The sequence below is a fragment of the Thermobia domestica genome, chromosome 1 (assembly GCF_964235325.1).
Source record: "Thermobia domestica chromosome 1, izTheDome1.hap1.1, whole genome shotgun sequence".
Classification (NCBI taxonomy): domain Eukaryota; kingdom Metazoa; phylum Arthropoda; class Insecta; order Zygentoma; family Lepismatidae; genus Thermobia; species Thermobia domestica.
The window spans coordinates 384641010-384662491 of NC_137454.1; the positions used below are offsets into that span (position 1 = coordinate 384641010).

At 37.2% G+C, this 21482-nt stretch overlaps 1 protein-coding gene across 1 annotated transcript in view; it reads right to left on the reverse strand.

Moving 5' to 3' along the window:
• Window positions 1–21482, reverse strand: part of LOC145664871 (PAX3- and PAX7-binding protein 1) — a 77966-nt gene that overhangs the window by 1741 nt on the left and 54743 nt on the right. The window contains exons 11-15 of the mRNA XM_081731918.1: window positions 19711–19910; window positions 18568–18718; window positions 12226–12421; window positions 10130–10340; window positions 1057–1178 (exon numbers count right to left, since the gene is read on the reverse strand). Coding sequence (XP_081588044.1) covers window positions 1057–1178; window positions 10130–10340; window positions 12226–12421; window positions 18568–18718; window positions 19711–19910 — 880 coding nt within the window. The remainder of the gene's footprint in view (window positions 1–1056; window positions 1179–10129; window positions 10341–12225; window positions 12422–18567; window positions 18719–19710; window positions 19911–21482) is intronic.

Below are 21482 nucleotides of genomic sequence, written 5' to 3' on the forward strand. Positions count from 1 at the left end.
TTGTGGACAAACACCGTGCACATAGGATTTCTCAAAGTTCTCCCATTTGCCCTTTTTCATTCCACCATTATCACAGTCTCCCTTAGCCTCGAAGCATAAGCATGGGACGTTGAAGCAAGCAAAACAAGTATTTTAAGAAACGCGCAGGGTCAGCAACACAAAGGACAAATAAAGTTTGTTGAGCACGTATTACAAAAAAAGGTGTACTAAAGATAGAATGGAAAATTAACTACTACCAGATGTTATTAAAATATTATCACGTAATACTTAAAAAAAAAAAAAAAAAAAAAAAAAAAAAAAAAAATACAAGCGTTTTCTTTCAACTTTTCATCAGACACGGAGAGGAAGAAGTACGAAGAGAAAAATTACAGAACAAAACAGAAAGTACGGTCGCGGTGGCTAAGTGGTAGAGCGTTCACTTCTGGTGCATTCGGTTCCAGGTTTAAACCCCGCTCCTGCCAAGTGAACTTAGTGGTGGACGAATACCGTGTGCATGGGTTTCCTCGGGATTCTCCCGTTTCCTCCCCCTTTCTTCATTCCACCATTTCATTCATTTCTCATCATCACCGTCTCCTTTAGCCTAGCTGGCATAACCGTGCGGCGTAAAACTCAAAGATTTCATTTTATTTCATTTTAAAACAGAAAGTACTAGCTGTGAAACGTCTACATACATTGTGCTCCATATTGGAATTCAGTCATATGGAAATTATATCGAAAATGAAATCTTTGTGCTTAACAACCTACGACTACGACCTAAAGGTTAAGGGAGACGAATGGTTAAGGCAAATGAATGGATGGAAAATTGGTGGAATGATACTGTAGGAGGAAAAGGGAGTACCCTGAGAAAACTCACAGACACAATGTTCTCCACCACTAACTTACTTGGGCGGGGTTCGTACGAGAGCTCTCACGCACCAGAGGTATGCGCTCTACCACTAGGTCATCGTGACCCCTCTAAAGGGAGTTATATTGATTTCGAGCTCTTTCTTCTAACTGCTAAAATTAATAACTCTCTTCTCGACAGCAGAAAATTCTAATTCCTTGAAAAGTACTAACCTTCCAAGCGGGGTAGAGGCGTCGATACTATGCCCTAACGCTGTCAGGTAAGTAATTAACATCTCAAGCTGTACAAGACTTCCGTCCTTTTGAAACCACCATCGAGGGAAAGTAGATACAATCTGAAATGAATATAAATTATTTTAGAGATACAGAAATTAAACTGTTTGTCATTTGCATAGTCATTAAACATACTTCAAATTTCGAAGAAATGGTAACAAACAAATAAAAAATCCCAAGCATTTTTTACAGTTATAAGAGCTTTATTTCGTGTGGCATTTCCTTGCTTTGTACTTGAAACATTCGTTAATGGTAGTGAGCACTACCGCCAATGCTTTTTATATGAGAAAGCTTTTTTCTTCTTTTTCCTTTCAAACGACAAGATATTTTAATATTTTGAGTTTATTCGTTTTTCTTCAAGTAGAGTGAAATGTTCCTTGCTTTTGCCAAATTAATTTGCATTATACAGATGGTTATCAAAATAATACATACACCTGAAAAAGGTGCAAGTTATCATACTTAATATGGCGTTGGTCCACCTTTCGCTCTCAGAACAACTTTGATGCGACGTGGAGTCATAGAGCTCGTGAATTGCAGTAAGTGGAATATCATACTATTCGCGTGCAAATATCACTCAGTTCCGTGAGAAAGGTTGGAAGCAGAAATCTGAACCGGATTCATGTCTCCAAAACGGACCACAGAGTTTCAACTATGTTCAGGTCGGGGGATTAAGCGGGCCAGTTGAAGACGTTCAATTTCGTCCCGATGTTCCTCAAACCACGTTGAATCGCCCCGGCTGTGAATGGACACATTATCAACCTAGAACATGGCGTTGTTGCCCAGAAACAACATCTGGGCCATAGGATTCACATGGCCCAAAAAATTAAGACATAATCCAGTGCAGTGACGAAACCGGTAAGCGTCAGCACAGGACTCACTGAAAACCACATTATAACACGTTTCAAGGTTATATGAACACTTCTAAGCTGTGAATTACACTGTGACGACATTGGATCGTACGCTTATGGAGGAGTAAGGTGAACAATGAGTTATCCAACCGTTCACCGTGTACACCAACGAAGTTCAACTGTTGAACGAGGGTCATAACCAAGCTCGGTGAAACTGTCTGTTGCACCAACAACGTTCAAGTTTAAGTCTCGGTCAAATGGTGGATAAACTTGGTTTTAGCTTGAACGGCCGAATTTGGGGGCTTAAAATTCGTTGATTCAAGTTAGTCTGCTTACATTCAATAATGTCTATGTATTTTTCCACTAATGAAATTACAATACATTTCTCGTGTTCGGAGAAATTTTTTGCTCCTGGTTTCATTATTTTTTTCATCACAAGTACAATCACTGAAATTAGGCTGCTCACAACTCTATGCACACAATCCCGAAAGTCGAAAAGACTGGCACGCGGTATGCTTTCTTCATTTGTTACTTTGCTAAACGAAGATTAGAGACAAAAGACGACAACCAATCAGAGTCGATTTTACAAATTGACCGAAGTTTACTTAAAGAGATGTGCTGAACTTCGACTTTCAATGGTGCAACAAAAGTCCTGGAACCACGTTTAAACTTGAAAATTTAATGTTGAATGCGTTTGAGTGAACGCTCGTTTAAACTTCGTTGGTGCACACGGCTGCGTATCACGTTTCCAATCATCAACGGTCCATGTTGCGCGTTCGTGGCATAATTGGCGTCATACTAAAGTATTATGGTCTCTTTATCAGCGGTTTGACCCGTGCAACCGACCAACATATCCATCACATTTGTCACTTACGTCACGCTCCCACTATATAACCGAGTCTAATCAATTTGACCTCTTTGGAAATCAGAGTGGTCGCCCATTTCACATTATCACCGTGTGCTCAGTTCCCTGAATACTGCTTCTCTAGTAGTATGGAGTTTGCCCTAACATACCACCACTAATAGCATGGCGCTGCGGTCACCGCCTGACCGCTGCCAAGCCAGACATGTGACTTATCAAACTCCTTTTGTTTCCATTATTTTGATAATGAGCTGGAGATGTTTAATATCACTCAAATTAAATTAAATTAAATTAATAAATAGCAATTTAATTTTCATAGAGCGAGGGTCATTTAAGAAGTTCATTTCAAAGAACAGAGAAGAATAGTTTTTATATAAATAAATGAACTAAAGATCTGAAAACTGGTGCAGGTAGTCAGTTAAGGTGATGGTACAGGAGGTTAAACACAATATTTCCTTTTCAGTGTCTTCATTATCGGGACACACAATTCAGAGAAAGATATCCAAGTATTAGGTTTAGAGATAAAATCTTCCATCACGTTTCACACGGAGTATCTAAACTATTGGTCGAAGTGTTTTCGCAGCTTCACTTCTCCAGCTGCATTTTAAAATGTTTAATGTTACACCTTAAAGAAATACTATTTAGTGACGCAACATAATGAACACTATTTCAGACAAACAAAACTGATTTTTAGCAAGTGTCCAATACAAACACAACCAGCAAATTTTTAACTGTGACTGTGCATTCGTTGGGCCTCATGCTAGGATGGAATCAGAATTTAAGGTATGTTTCAGATAAAACTGGAAATAGGATGGCTCAGTAACTCAGTTGTAGTCCCACTAGCGGCCAATGGATCAGATAAAACTGGAAAATAGGATGGCTCAGTAACTCAGTTGTAGTCCCACTAGCGGCCAATGGATCAGATAAAACTGGAAAATAGGATGGCTCAGTAACTCAGTTGTAGTCCCACTAGCGGCCGTTTCAGATAAAACTGGAAATAGGATGACTCAGTAACTCAGTTGTAGTCCCACTAGCGGCCAATGGATCAGATAAAACTGGAAAATAGGATGGCTCAGTAACTCAGTTGTAGTCCCACTAGCGGCCACCAACAGGCGACGTTCTCACGCGTGGAATATTGTACTACCACAGTCGAAGAAAGCGTCTTACGTTGAGTATGTTAATTCTAATTTAATTATAAATGTGTAAGGAATGTTACGTTCATGCATCGAACGAATTTACTCGTGCAAGAACAGTATAATGAAGCTACAAAAAATTCGAAGAGAATTATTACTTTTGTGTAAACGTAACATAGGTGTATTACAGAAGGAGGCAGAACAAGTGAGATTTTCTAGCACAGTCCTACGGAGTTAAGCGAACGACATGCTGGTTACTCAACGTTCCACACACAATGGTACGGAAACGTTTACAAACGTAGACCCTCGTGAATGAAACAGTAGAAATTGACGTCCTGCAAGCAATTATATCAATAGCAAAGAATTGCATTTATCATTCTGTACTGAAATGTAACAACACATGGAAGAGGAGGGTTTCGGAACAAGTGCATTTTCAGCGACGAGGTAAACTTTTCCTTTTCACACTCTCGTATAATGATATAAATGTTCATACAAAAAATATGAAATCTCCAATACTCTAGCTGAAACGCAAGAAACTAGCCAGAAAAAAAAATCATCCGTGTTCTGCACCATTTTCTATAGGAAATATTACAGTCAAGTTATGCACTTTTATCAATCTTTGTGTCACATTGAATTCGCATCTACAGAGGAATTAATATGTTAAAAATAAGTTGTTTCCTCAATTCATTAATTTGATATTTCACCCTTTTATTCATTAATTTGATATTTCAGCTCTAAAAAGTGGAATTTGTTCACTTTCAATACTAAATTTAAGGAGTAATTTTCTCTCTTAGGGTTCAACTAAAGCTTTTCATGCTAAGAGACAGAACTAAAAGAAGAGAAAATGGTGTTAGCTGCAATGTCAGGGTGTATACTAAAATCCCAAAGTGAAATTTCGTGACTTTTTCGTGACCTTTTCTTTACCAAATCATAAAATTTCCTAAAATTTTCAAGAGCGAATTTGGGTGCAAATTAGGCCGAATTTCCATCCATGCGATAGAAACGTACTTTGCTTGCGATTTGGTAGCGTCTAAAGCTGATCATAGACATTTTTGGTGGTGAACTTTGACGTTTTGTAGAACAACATTTTCCAATCTGTACTTACATTTGAACAGTTAAAAAAAAATCGTGACCCAAAAGCTAAATTTCGTGACTTTTTCGTGACTTTCATGACCATTTTCTGATTTCATGACCTTTTCGTGACATTCGTGACTTTCGTGACCGATAGACACCCTGAATGTTTTTGAATAATCAAGTACGTTTACGCTAACGTCTGCACAGTCATTAATTGGCATGCGCTGCTTAATAGCGCCCACCTACAAACGGGCTAGGATTACATTTTTTAAAAGCCAGTTTTGAGCTGCCAATGTATATGGTAATAGTACATAAAAAATGGTCAAGCAATCCGCATTGGATCACTTCATATGGATTGATCCTACTGTTTTTGCTCAATGCATACTAATATTGAAACCGCAAGTGCTAATTGGTGTCTATTAATTACGGTTGCAGTAAAGAGTTGAGTTGATTTTGAGTTTAACGTCCTGTGCAGTAACGAGGTCATATGAGACGTGGACCTACTGATTAACGTAGAATCCGAATCACGCCAGCTCCTCCCGAGAGTTGCAATAGAGAAATAAAATCACAGGTGAAGCATATTCTTATGGAGTGATTTCGTTAAGAAAGAGGCTTATCGCTATATCCATTTTATCCTTATGTGATCAGTGTTGTAACGGAGACATAATTCATTCTTGGGACTCTCAAAAAAAGCTTTTCGACATTTTGTACCGTGTTTGTTCTATGGAAATAAGTGTTGAAACCCTAAGTACTAGTAAATTTCAACCACTTCCGGTTTGTAAGTGACCTGTGGGTGGCGATGGTATTCCTCTTAAGATGCTGAAAGCCCCTTGTCGCTATCTATTACCTTTTTTGTCCTATGGAGATAAAAGTTTAAACTGGAAACTGTTCATTTCTATCACTTCCGGCTTGAGTAGAGGATTAACAGAGGAGATGGAAATTCTTGGGACGCTGAACCCATTGCAAAAAACCGCTTCTCGGTATTTCTTATGGGTTTTGCTTTTATGGAAATCAATATTAGAAAATTTAACCTACTTCTGGTTTTGACGATATTTCTGTTAAAACGCTGAATCGAATGCTGAAAACCGCTATTTATTGCCGTTTTGTTTCTATGAACGTTAAAAACCGGAAATGGTTAATTTGAACTTCTAGTTTCAATAGAGGGTTCGGAGAAGACGGAACCTATTTGGGGCACTGAATCGATTGCAAGAAACCTACTTCTCAATATTTGTTACAGTTTTTGCTCTGGTACCTGTCAACAGACGAACGGACATAGTCGATCTATAGGACTTCGCGTCACTTATGCATTTGTAAAAGTTATTTGAAAGTTACATTAATGTAAATGAAAAAGTTTTATTTATCTAAAAAGGACATAAATATAATAATTATATTGCAAATTAACCTATTTTCTTTGTGGTGTTTTAACACTCCACGTTAGTACTAATGTTACAGATGAGCCCTCCAGTAAGGAAGGGTTAATTAGTATTCTCAGATAGATTCAAGAACGAATGAAATAATCAGGAATACATTCAACCACAATAGTTCTTCCACAAAAGTAGGGAAATCTAGTCTACGCTGGTATAAATATGTCCAAGGAATGTCAGAGCGTTTAGCTAAAAAGTTTTATATATGAAAATGATATGGGAATTGATTATGCGGAACACTAAATGGATTGCACACGAAGTACAAGGGGGAGCAGATTAAAAAATGTGGAGTGGAAGAAATCGTTCGGATGGCTCATACACGCCCAGAACTGACAGAATGATGAAAACGCGAATTTATGATGATTATTATTACAGTTATGGGTCATGCCATAATTGGTGACAGACAGCGCCGCCCCATTTTATTTCTACAATGTGTACCGTAACGCAGTGCTTCCCAACCTTGTTTGACTGACGTCCCACTTTACTGAACACCCACGACATCGCGACATACTTCTTCCATTTTTATGTAGTACTAAGTGTTGTTACCGCCGCTGGAGGCGTTGACTGGTACCGCATGTGTTAAGATTGATTACAACTAATTGTGTTTCATTATTTTTAAATTCTAAAAATTGGGAACATAATGGTTGGGAGCCACCACTAACTTAACCATAAATTTCTGCATCATTGGATTGGCCTATCTTACAACTAACACTTCCCAAGTGTAACACTCCGATTTTGATAAAATTTGGCACGTCGTTGAAAACAACGGTTTTAGGGAGCAAAAGCCCCCACCTAAAATTTAGAAAGTTAACGCCCGAAAGGCAAAAACAGGTGGATCGGAGTGAACGAAATTGTGCACAGATATTGTAGACTTAAAATAAAGGAACACGTGTTTCTTATTTTCGTGAAAACAAAAAAAAAAAAAAAAAAAAAAAAAAAAAAAAAAAAAAGTGGGTGGGGCACAGACCCTTCGAAACCTTTGATTTCGAAATATCAAAAGTGCGAATAAGTATACGTCAGAAGTGCCCAAAAGGACATGAAGAACTGCAACGAAACTTTGTGTAGGGACGATACGCAAAAAATAAACGAATACGTGTCTTTTATTTTCTGCAGATAAGGTTTTAGGGGGCAAAAGCACCCACTCAAAATGTTGAAAGTTGATGCCCGAAAGGCAAAAGGAAGTGAACCGAAGTAAATGAAATTGTACACAAATATTGTAGACTTAAAATGAGGGAATACGCTTGTTTTTTTTTTTTTTTTTTTTTTTTAAGGTGGGTGGGGCACAGACCCTTCCCTAACCTTTGATTATGAAATATCAAAAGTGGGAATAAGTATGCATCAGAAGTGCCTAAAAGATATAGAGGATTACAACGAAACTTTGTGTAGGGATAATACGAAAAAATAAGCGAACACGTGTTTTTAGTTTGTGCGCAAAAGCAGTGTTGGGGCCAAGGCCCTCCGAAAAAAAGCAAATATTACCGCAGAAGCGCAGGAAGGAGTGGACCAAAGCGAATGAAATTGTGTGTAGATATCGTATATGTAAAATAAGGCAATTCGTGTTTCCCATCTGATTTGCTTCAAATTTGGCACATCAACAGTAAACAGAAAATAAATTGACATGTGTTTTTTTATTTATGCGGAAAAACATTGTAAGGGTTAAAAGTGCCTCCGAAATACTATAAAATACGCTATAGGCAGGAAACAGTTAGTGTGAAAATAGTGAACTTTTACCAATTGATAGATGATCTAAAAGTTGTAATCAATACAGTGAATTTCGAGTGTGTCGTGCTTTTACCCTCAAAAGTTCAAGTTCAAAAACTCAACATTGCGCCCTCTTAGCTACTTACGAAACACGTACTGCCTTATTTTACATATACAATATCTATGCACAATTTCATTCGCTTCGGTCCACTCCTTCCTGTGCTTCTGCGGTAACATTTACTTTTTTTTTTCGGAGGAGGTCTTGGCATCCACAGTTTTCTCGAACAAACTAAAAAGTACGTGTTCGTTTATTTTTGTATATTGTCTCAACACAGTTTCGTTGAGTAATTTAGGCACTTCGGACGTATACTTATTAGCACTTTTTATATTTAGTAATCAAAGGTTTGAAAGGGTCTGTGCCCCACCCACCTTTTATTTTTTATATATATAGGCTATATAGGCAAATACGAAACACTTATTCCCTCATTTTAACTCTACAATATCTGTGCAGAATTTCGTTCACTTCGGTCCACTTGTTTTTGAGTTTCGGGCGTCAACTTCCAAAATTTTGGGTGGGGGCTTTTGCTTTCTAAAACAGTTTTTCCTCAGAAAACATGTATTCGTTTATTTTATGTGTAGTTCTACCTGCCAAATTTTATTAAAATTGGAGTGTTACACTTGGGAAGTGTTACTTATCAGCCAAACCATGACCAGGCACTCATACATACTCACGTCAGTATGGTCATCAGATTTGAACCATGTAACTATGGTGTTATATAAAGAAGGAAGTCTTACCATATCTACCATAGGATCTATGTAGGGTATTGGCCGGACTTTTATAAAACAAACTTGTGCTACGTGACAGAGACCTGCACGGGTCGAATTTTTCGGCCCGAGCCCAATCCAGCCCGAACGTAGCTAGGCCCGGCCCAGCCCGGGCCCGAAAAGTTTTGGAGATTTTCGGCCCGATAAGTTTTTTAAAATTCTTGGCCCAAGCCCGGCCCGGGCCCGATAAATTTTAAAAGTTTTTGGCCCGACCCCGGCCTGATAAATTTTTTAAAAAATTAGCTCGAGCCCCAATCTTTCTCAAAATTTAGTACTAAATTTGACCTAACCCTCAGAAACATTTTGTAAACTCTGGTTCACAACCTGACGCTTGCCTCCTGAATGGTACCATTGCCTCCTAGAACTTTGCTTGTCATCGAGAGAACAAAAACACCATTCCCTGTATCAAAAATCTAACTTAATTGATTTTTAGCATAAAGTGAAGATGGCAATATTGTTTAGCGACAGGCAAAACATTCCCACCCCTTCTTTTTATCTTTTGAGTTCAGTGAAGGTCAAGGTCAGAGCTCAACTTACCGCATAATGCCTGCAATCCTCTATAGTGAAAGTGGAGCCGCTAAGCAACAAAAACTGTAAATAGCTATTGCATTCTTTGTAACATTTTTCACGGGCACACTTCTTCAACGTTTGGCTTTATTCCAATTATCATTTAACGAAAGTCAATAATTATTAAAGAATTGCAATTGATCGGCCCCAGCCCGGCCCGACCTGAAGAGAAATCATTGTCGGCCAGCCCAAGCCCGGCCCGGCCCAATGAAATAACAGTGTCGGCCCGCCCAAGCCCGGCCCGGCCCAAACAAATAGCAGAGTCGGCCCGCCCAAGCCCGGCCCGTGCAGGTCTCTACTACGTGACTAATGGCTTACATGTGGAACACTTGTAAGATGCAAGAGCATAGTTCGGTGAAACCTTTCATTTTAAAATAATTTAACCGCATATCTGTCTTTCTGTGAAAATATGCCTTTCTAGCAATCTGAATACAGTGTTTTTTCTATCAGATTCGCACCTACTTCGTAGATTCTTTATTATATATAATTTTCAACAAAAATTAATCATGAAATTGAAATACTGGATTCACCAGAATTAAAATATCCTACTTTAAAGAGTGGCACCAGAATAAAGCTTACCATTCGACACTTGTCAATAGCATCTGCTGGGTCACAGTTCCTGAGCGCTCCTAACAAATAACGGTTGAGAAGACCACCCAGTGCTAGCTCTTGGAGCAGTTGATCCCCAACCACTCCCTGCCAACTAAGAAGATTTCTTAATAGCTTTACTGTCGACCAGAATTGTCTATGGAAGAATAAACCAGCCGCTGTTCCTTTGTTGTCTACAATCCTAAAAGATAAAACAAGTACCGTAAATTAGGGCACCAAAATAAAAATATAATAAAAAACTACCAAGCAAATCTAAAATATATTATTTCAAGGACCATTACAACGTATTTCGAGAGAGGAAGAGAAAGAAAGAGAAAACTTTAACGTCCCACGATATTTCGTGAACAAGTTAACCACACATTCTATTTCGAAACGGAAATCCGACTCTACACATTCAAGCTACAAGGGTGGATTGGAAAGTTCGTAGCCTGACTAGGAAGGAAGCTATTATTTTATGTTTGTATACATTAGCTGCTTAGCTATATACGTTGGTAATCACTGTGTAAAATTTCACTTTCTCTATTGTTTCAGGTGAGGAGTTTAAAAGGCCCTAAGTCAGTAGAAGTGGCGGAAATTTGTGCCAAGGGGAAAATCGAGCATTAAGCTGTCATTAAGTACCTGCATTAAGTTGCTTGACACTAAAGGAAATTCACATGGACACGGTAGAAATACTAGGAGACTCCGCACCTTCGTGTTCCACTGTGAAAAAGTGGATAGCTGAATATAAGTGTGGCAGAAACAGTATTGAGATGACCCCCGTAGTGGCAGGCCTTCAACGTCAACCATTACAGAAAATGCCAAGAAAATTTGTGACCTGATTTTGAATGACCGCACGTTCAAAATCTGAGAGACCACTTAGACTATGGGTATTTCCTATGAGCGAGCACAAAACATTATCGTAAACGAATTAGGGTTTTTTAAGGTGTCCCCGAGATGGGTACCCACGTTGATTTCAGTTGAACACAAACGCAATCGATTCAGCACTTCCTGTGATTGGAACCGTTTGAAAGTAATCCGGAGGAGTTTATTGGTAGATTAGTGACTATCGACGAGACATGGGTACACCGATATCAGAACAACAATCGAAGCAATGGAAACGATCTGGATCTCCTGTCCCAAAGAAAGCCACATAAGTTTTGTCGGCAAACAAGTATATGGCATCAATTTTTTGAGGATGCTAGGAGCATTATCCTGATTGATTTCTTGGAAAAGGGAAAGACTGTCAATTCTGAATACTACTGCGCCCTTCTGCGACGTTTCCGTGAGGAAATCAGAATTAAAAGACCAGGAATGCCGGGAGAAAGGTGTTGTCTCACCAGGACAATGCGCGCGTTCATACGTCCCTTGCATCAATGACAGAAATTAATTCCTGTGTGTTCGAACTGTTGCCGCACCCACTCTATTCGCCTGAACAACCCCCTTCCTTCTCGGACTTTCACTTGTTTAGAAACCTGAAAGTTTTGGAGGGTCAGCAATTTTCTTTGGATAAAGAGATGAAAAGTACTATACTGGAATATTTAGCAGGGCTCGTTTAAAAGAGGTATAGAAGCGTTACCAGAGAGGTGGCGTAAATGTATCTCGATCGAGAGGGATTATATAGAAAAATAAAACATAATTTATCCAAATATTTTCTTATTTTGTAGGTCATGCCACGAACTTTTCAATCCACCCTCGTATTTCGCTATCAATATCATGTAAATACTGTAATATATTTAAGTATTAGGACACTTCAGTATTTTGGTTAGTTTTATCCTTCTTTGGTGCAAGTACCTGTAAGGACATTTTTCGTATTATGGCACAACGGATTCAACGCTTTGCTTTAAAAAAAAAAAAAAAAATACTCTAATTTTCTTTTACTAGTTCATCACATTTAGTAATTAATTAGTCAGAATTTCGTCGAAAGTACTTTTCCACATTTTCCTTATATGATTTACAGGGGAAAAAAGTCAAAAGTATAAAACTTAGATTAAGCGTAACTCTAACAGCAAGTAAGCGGTTAAACCATATGTAGTAACAGAAATTACTATTATGAAGTTCACATAAGAAGTTACATAGACTGAACTTACTGTTTCGTATACAGCGGAACAAAAACGTCATTTTCCACTGCATCTTTCATCTTGTGAACCACTGCCATCAGAAGTTGCTGGAGCGTTCGACTTGAGGGACCTAGCGTTGGGTATTCTTGTAGCATACGGCTGATAAGTCCAACTAACCTCAAGGTCTGTGACGTTGACATCGGGTCCCAACACATTTCTACTAATTCTAAAGAGAAAGATAAAAATAAATAAAAGTCAGTTATTGTTCAGAAGTTTCAGATGTAACTGCAAAGTCATTTTACAAAAATGAAGTCTTCCAGTTTCATGTCCCACGCTTACGCTCTTTAGGTTAAAGCAGAAAGATTATTTATGAAAGTAACGATCATGAAAGAATTGGTGGAGTGGGAATGTGCGACAAAACGGGAGAATCCCCGAAAAAGCTCACGGATACAATATTGTTCACCAAAACTCAGCACTGATATCATATGATCAAACTAGAGACCCCTAGCACCATAGGTGAACGCTTTGTCACTGAGGTACCTTGATCCCCACCATTTTACACTGAAAATAATGAAACACAGTAAATAATTTTGGAAGCTGACCAGAATCTACTCTATATTTACAAGTACTAACTACCTAATACTCAAGATCTATACGTGTATAAAAGTACTATTCTAGTACTGACCGAGTGAAACAATGAACCGCATTAAGATAACCAACTGCAGAATTCGAACCCGGACCTCCCCACTGCGAAGTGACAATGCTAACTGTTCATTTATGATTAATTTGCTGCTGTCATTACTTTTTTCCGAATAATAGGAGAACATTACCAAAATAGTAACAATTTCACACTCATCTGCAGCACCCGAGTGAAAAGCAATCCCAGACTAGTTTTAGTGATAAGTTCTCATCATTATCAGTGCGTTATTTTTTTAATAAGCTAGATTGCCCTAAGAACTACATTTTTGCAAGATATTCCTTCTGGTAGCAATAATGGTTATGAGTTTGTAAAGAATGTTTTTTTAAGTGTCTTTGCTTATGGAAAAAAAAGAGTCCTTCTATTACTAGTATTTTGACTTAAAGTAAAAAAAAATGCTTTTGAAAAAATTAAATGAAATCTAAAATTTACGCCCCACTCTTATGTTGGCTAGGCTAAAGGACACGGTGATGACAAATGAAAAAATGGAATGAAAAAGTGGGAGGAAACGGAAGAACCCCGAGAAAACCCACGCACACGGTGTCGGTCCACCATAAAGCTTACCTGGCGCGAGCTGGGATCGAACCAAGGACACTAAACACCAGAGGTGAACGCTCTACCACTGAGCCACTGCGGCCCTGACACTGCTTTTGATTTGAACGTTACAGATGAGTGCCAAGTTATTATTTTATTAATGTGCATCCTATTATTTAATTCAGTAATTAGAAAAATTATCAAATTTCTACGTGTAAAAACTCTACCTAGCTCGCAAAAAGAAAGAAAGAAAAATGTAGTTTGGGTTTCGTTACGTCCTGTGCTCTAACAGTGACAGATAATTATTATATGTGATTATAACAGAAAAGAAATGAAATTTCTAATTTTTCAACCTATGATTATCCTTTGCAGACTGAAGGAGACAGATGAGAAATAGAAGTGAAAAATTATGAAAGAACTGATGGAATGAGTGTACGAGAGGAAACGAAAAAGCCCTGAGAAAACCCATGGACACTATACAAGGTGTCTCAAAAGTCCCCTGACATAGGAAAACCCTCTTATTATCAGAGTTACAACAAAATGTAAGAGGGGAAACCGTCTCCAAATATGATGTTTTCAACCTAAAGTAAAGGATTTTTTTTTTTTTAAATCAGACGAGCCGTTTGGGCTGTACACTCTTTATGCGCCCAATGTTAAATGAAAATGCAACCTTGCCATTTACCGGGATCTACAACATAAATTTAAAAAAATAAAGTTACTGTCCTTTACGCTAATATGTAGATGGCCAGTCCTCATTTCAAACGTCCCCGCTCATCATACTGTTACAAAATTTATCCATCTCCCGGTAAAGGCAACGTTGCATTTTGATTTAACATTGGACGCATAAAAAGTGTACAGCCCAAACGGTTCTTCCGATTAAAAAAAAAAAAAAAAAAAATCCTTCACATTAGATTGAAAACATCATATTTGGAGACGGTTTTTCCTCTTACATTTTGTTGTAACTCTGATAATAACAGTTACCCTATGTCAGGGGACTTTGAGACACTCAGTATATTATCCATCACAAACTTTCAAGGACAGGGATCGAACCAGGGTCCCCTCGAACCAGAGGTGGGCGCTCTACCTCTGAGCCGCCGTACCTGCATATGAGACAAAAATATGTAGAATGAAGATAAGTGACAAGCAGAAAGAAAACATCTATCCACAAAAAACTCTCATGGCAAGCGAGAAGTTCCTGACGAACTGAAGTCAGTAAGTCCTGTGCTGCTTCTCACTTTCTGAGTAATTATAAAGCTAAAATATAGCTGAAGTGCATTTGTTCTTCAATAAAACCAATAAAACTTTACTCTCTTCCGAGTAGACAATGGTAAGCATGCTTACCGATGCTCCATGTTTGTTTTCTAATACAACACAGTTTTCATAGTGCCAAAGCATTACCATGAGATGTGAAAAACCAACTATCTCCACGAAAGAAAACTTTTAACACAATATATATATATATCAGTAGCGGATCCAGGGGGGCGATCGGGGCAATCCCCCCTCCCCGAGAAGAGGAAAGTTTCTTATTTTATATATAAAAATAAAACCCATCTCCGAGTTTGGGAGCTGTTAAAAGTAGCTCTAAGTAGCAGTATTACAACTCACCGCCCCCCGAAGTCCGTCCTGGATCCGCCCGATAAATATACCATATAAATGAAAGTATATATATATATATATACATATATATACATATAAATGAAAGTAACTATGTTCGTGACTTAATAAGTCTTGAACCACCCGACCAATCTCGATCAAATTTTCAACATACATGAGGTTCGGGCCTGGGATATTTTTTTATCATTTCACTTTGAGGGTGCAACTTAGGGGAGGGGAGGAGGAGATATAAAAATGATTGAAAATGACCGATATTGGTGTCGAATTGATAGTTTTTGGGGGTCGCTAAGATGAACAGTGACACTTCCGATGCAGTTTAAATCCAAATCCAACCCAGAATAGTAATATTTAATTTTTTTTTTGTATATAGATTATTTATTATTTTCTGATTTTTCATTCTATTTTCTTTGTTTCTATCAATTTGAGACCGTTTTAGTAATAGTAAAAAGTGACTGTTTAACGGAACATTTACTAAATTTTCTTATTTTAAACCGGCGAAGTGCGTAATTGACACGAGCCTTTCTATTTCAACTGAGCCGCTTGTGGCGCTGTTGTCCATGTTCCTACCCCTGAAAGACGAGGGACAAGTTGCTGCAGCCGAGATCTTTCAATTGTTGGATACGGAAGCGTTGCCACAATGAATTATTTCACGGACTTCGCTGTGCACTGTCTTGTTAGCCACTTTAAGTAGCCTATAATCTCCATCCGTCGAGACCAAACGACTGAATGACAAACTGGCAACACAGCTGAGGTCATTCACTTCTTTTCCCTAAGCAAAGGGAGGGTTTCCTCCGTTAGAGGACGGCGCGGTGAGGCCGAAGTGTATTTCGCATATTTTCCGAGTGCACACCTGAGATAGACAAGCTCTAGTAATTAGGTAATAAATAAGGACCTTCGCCACTGAAAATTCAAGTAATTTAACCTGCACCTTTCCCTATACAATTTATGCTATATCAGGGTGTTTACTAAAATCTCAAAATGAAATCTCGTGACTTTTTCGTGACCTTTTCTTTACCAAATCATAAAATTTCCTAATATTTTCAAGAGCGAATTTGGGTGCGAATTAGGATGTTCATCCATGCGATAGAAACGTACTTTGCTTGCGATTTGGTAGCGTCTAAAGCTGATCATAGACATTTTTGCTGGTGAACTTGGACGTTTTATAGAACAAAATTTTACAACCTCTACTTACATTTGAACAGTTAAAAAAAAAAAAAAACTCGTGACCCAAGAGCTGTGACTTTCGCGACCGATAGACACCCTGTACATGAGGAAGATTCATGATTTGAAACGAAAATTTGTTCGGAATACCAGAGTGGAACGGAGATATGTAAGTCCGCTTCATCTCATTTTAAAGCATACGTCATAATAATATCAACCAAAAAAGAAGTATAAAAAAGATAAATAGCAAAGTAACAAAACACTTGTGTTCACGCAAATCATTTCTAGAAAACGAAACAATGGAGCTGAGATAGGCATAATGACAATAATTATAAATATTTACAATAACAATTTAAGCTTGTTTCTGGTTTTAAAAAAAATATTAAAGTACTAAGTGGTTCTCTCTAAATCAAGTTTCGCTTTTACATAAACGGGCAATATTTTAGCACAAGACTCATGGTACAAAAACAATAAGCACAAGTCTCTTGTTATATGCACTGAGAATGTAAAAACAATAAAACTTGTCTTATATCACTATATCCTCAGTTTGTCAGTAAATATAAATTTAACAATGTTTCACCTGAAAGATGTCGACGATGTTTATGAAAATAGAATGAAACAGTTTTGAAGGTGTTGCTGAGGAAAGAGGTCGACGAAGATTTTAAAACTGCACTGAAAATATTAGGCACCGTTTTACAAAATTGACTATCATTTATTGAATATTTCCAACTATTGTGCTTCCTTCAAAAAATATCTTCACCTATCTTTACCTGATCACGGTTCACAATCTTCAGCCGGAGTATTGAAGGAATCATATTCAACATATACAAAAGCTATGATAAGAGATTAACACTGCCCTTTTCTCGAATCAGGCGTGACAATTCGACCATTCGACACAGATTTGTGTTTTATATATATCTATATTAGGGATGGGCAAGACAGGTTTTTATAAAAACCGGAAACTGGTTTCTAGAAAAACCGACATTTCGGTTTTCTCTAAAATCGGTTCGATTTTTTTCGCCGAAACTGGTTTCGATTTTTCACCGAAACCGGTTTCGTTTTTCTTCAAAACCGGTTCGGTGAAAACTTTTGGAAAACACATAAAGCTATTTCTGTGGAAATGGAATCGGCTTCCAGAGAACAACGAAACACTATTCTAGTCAAAAATAGAACAAATTTTGGCAAAAAAAAAAAAAAAAAAACGAACCGGTTTTGACGAAAACCGAACCGGTTTTTGGAGAAAATTGGTTTCGATGAAAACCCGGTTTTTGAGCCTGAAAGATGTGCATAAACTTCACATCAAAAGAAGACAAAAAGTCCTCTTGCATACTGTCGAATTCCACGTCGTGTAAGAGTTATAGGCATGCCAACTTGGAATCGAAACTCCAATCGTGATAATTGGAACGGAATAGAAAGATGTGCATATCAATGTACTACGCAAGAGGACTTTTTATCTTCTTTTGATGTGACGAATCACCTGCCTGAGTAGGTGCACAGCTTGCTGTTGAGTCATGATTAGATTGTCGATTCCAAGTTGGCATCCCTGTCACCTCGTACATGACGCGGAATTCGACAATATGAAAGATGACTTTTTGTCTCTTTTTAATGTCACAAATTACCTCCCGGAGTTTGTGCACATCTTTCAGGTTCATCCTATATATATATTAGAAATAGAAAATATGAAACTATTAAGTCATTATCTCTTCTAAAGAATAATAGAAGTCTACCGGTTCAGCAATCTCAGGACGGAGATATGGTGCCTCACTGACTTCTGGTACGAGAAGTTTGTCATTCGATTCCCGGCTATTCAAATTTGTGATGAACTTCGTTTTCGTGATTTTTTCATGGTTCTCCCGTTTCCCCTCACATTATAATTCAAACTATTATTTTTATTCGTCTCCGTTATCCTGAAGGACATAAGTGTGGTACGTAAAACCAGAAATTTCATTTCATTTTATTTCTAGAAATCTAAAGACTTACCTTAAAGGAAAATTCTGTCTAGTCCTATTGTTTTCTTTCAATGTATTATTATCAAAATGAAAAATCTACCAATCATATCAAATCTTGATTCCTTACGTACCTACATATTTATAGTACATAATACTACCAGATTCGTTTGGAGTCTCCAGTTAAGGCAACACGAAACGGCTCTTACAACTTGATATCTGTACCTCTCGTTCTGTAAAGATTCTGAAGCTAAACACTAAAACTGACGAAAAATGCACAATCCAAGTGTATTATGAAGCGACATCGAGATTTACGGTCAAAAATCTATTTCACAATCTTTTTCTTTTATTTCAGAGTAATTTCTAACACACACTTTACTATCAAACCAGCTAAAAGAAAAGATCATCTAAATTACGTACGTGTTAGTTTTGGAATGGCGACCTTCTCTATAACTAGTGACACTAACTTCAAATCAGGATCTTGTCTTAGGGATTCTTCGGTTTCCGTCTTCTGAAGGCTATAGAGGAGGAGACAGTCGTACCATTTACGGTGCTCGAATTCCGTGGATTCCTGGAATTGCAACAGAATTAAATGAAATAATTAAGTTATAATGAACTGAAAAATTTTGGCCTCAACAGTGTTACCCACGGCGTCCTCACAACATTATGAACCACATACGGCTTCTTCGGCAGGGACAAGAATTAAGGGTAAAATTAAAAAACAAACCGAATAAAAAAGGAACACAGTAACCTAGACGAGTCATTAAAAACACTTTCTTTTTAAAGTGACGCGTCAAGATTATTGCTTGTACTTATCGTCACCAAACGTTGAGCTAGCCCTTATAAATTATGCTCTTTACACTGAAAGGAACAATACTAAACCAAATTTCCTAAAAAGTATTTATTTTCAAATTCAAGGCTTTTCCAGGCTTTTAAGCTTGCCTTTTTACTTATTTATTTATTTATTTTCTGATTATCAAATAAAAACATTAATCATGAGTTAATAGTCCTTATTTTATTTCGAGGTGCACACATTATACACCTCTTAAAATACATTTAAAAAAAAAAGAAAAAAAAAAAGAAAAATAATGAACAACATCGGCCTTGAATCTTGTAGAGTTGGCGGAAGAATGCTAAACCAATACGAATAAAACAGGTCGTTTCCCATCACACTATTTCATTTTCAAAATAATTAAATTACAAGACCTAGTCACTGATCCCGACAAAATATACACACATATAAAATTACTAACAATAAACACTAGTAGCATTTACTATAACATCAATTAATAGTGAACCAAAATAATAACATCAGATATTGTACTATAAGTAAGACAAAACACTTTTCTCAAGTTTTTGCTCATCTCTCTACAGTTTTGCATCAATTTAAGACGAACAATACCTACAGTAAAGACGTCGAAATATCATTTTCCCTTTCACATGTTTTGAACAACAGATAACCTTAGTAACAACTTTCGTCCGAACTGACATTCATCCGAAGCACGATTTTACGTCTGGAAACAAAACCAGTTTTTAAGAATTTAATGATCTGTGTTTGCTCACCTCTATTGGATTCCAGGATAAAAGTTTCAACCTAATAATTGGACTGAAGATTTTTGGTAAGCACAAACTAACGTACGCCTCTTTATAAGAATCAAAGTCCTCTTGTTTCCAACTTTCAAATCTTTCCATAATTCCTCGCATTGAACAGAATTCCTCCACCACATCCTCAAATACATGCTTTGCATCCTGCTCTATTTGTTCTGAAATGTAACAAATACACGTCATTGTATTATTACAGCACAGGATAACAAATCATAAAACAAATTATATATATAGTAGCGGATCCAAGGGGGGCTATAGGGACTATACCCCCCTTGACGCTCAGGTATACACCGGGTAAAATTGGTTTGAATCCTGCTTTAAACTGGATAAAACGGCAAAATATGGTTTAGCCCTTCCCTTGATCATATCCTGGATCCGCCCCTGTATATATATATATATATATATATATATAGAGAGAGAGAGAGAGAGAGAGAGAGAGAGAGAGAGAGAGAGAGAAAGAAAGAAAGAAAGAAAAAACTTGGAAGTCGAAATTTGCGGACTACCCTAATATATATATATTAGGGTGGTCCGCAAATTTCGACTTCCAAGTTTTTTTTTTTTTTTTTTTTTCTTTCTTTTTCTCAACTTCCTAAAATGGTTCTGCATCAGATTAAAGCAACCCCTGGGAAAAATGAGCTCAACTGAATAATATTACACGCTGCCCTAAGCGACATTAAGTTTTGAATGCATTTAAAGTATGCAATATGAGGCAAAGATACCTTGTAAGTTAATAAAGAGATATTATGAAGGTAATAACTGTTAAATGATTACAGTTATGTTAGGTAGGTAGGTTATGTTAGTCAAATTTGTGTTTGTAGTGAAAAGCTTCCCCAAAACAATGTCATATGATCCCCTTCCTATTAAAAATTTAGGACCTGAATCCAAGATGGCGGACTTCAAAATGGCCACCATGATGATACTGTACAGTAATAGATATTGTTCTACCTCTATTCTCCTATTTAAGTTTTAACACCATTCCCTTTGGCATTTGAAAGTTACAAGGTATTTTGCCACACACCGTATATTGTAACGGAACAGAAAATTTGGACACCGTAAAGTTGTCCTGTTTCGTTCCAAGCGTATCTGTATTCCACATACTTTTACAAATTTATTAATTGAATTAATGTTTTTTGTTGTTTAATCTATCCTACGGTTCATTAAGTTGTATTTTAAAAGATTTTTATTATTGGCACTATAAATATAACGTGCACCATATCCAGTATATATGAGAGCTAAGTCAAACGCCAATAATGTTATGTTATCTACAACTGTATCCATTAAGGCCTTCTGATATTCTTGGTGCATTAATTCTTGCTCTGTTCTCGTGTACATAGATAACAAAATGCTGGACAATGATAAAATGACAAATATGTCCTTTCCCTAGATACATATATCATTGCTTATTATGTCTATATAAGTCTGGCAACTAGTGGATCCATAGCCTTCTTCTTTATTAGTTTTCAAGAATCCAGTTTCTCGAGTTTAAATTTTCTTTCTAATAAAGGTTTATAACTTAGAGAAGAAAAAAAAGAAATGTAAAGAATAGAATAATTGTACTCTGTGAAAAGCATCTACTACAGTATTCTTACAAATTGTGCTAATATTTCTGCCTAATTCCTTAACTTTGAAATCTTTAATTCACATTTTTGTTTTTCTTTATAAGTTTACTGACAATGAAATGAAATCTTTTAAGTTTTGCGTCCAACGGTTATACCGGCTAGGCTAAAGGG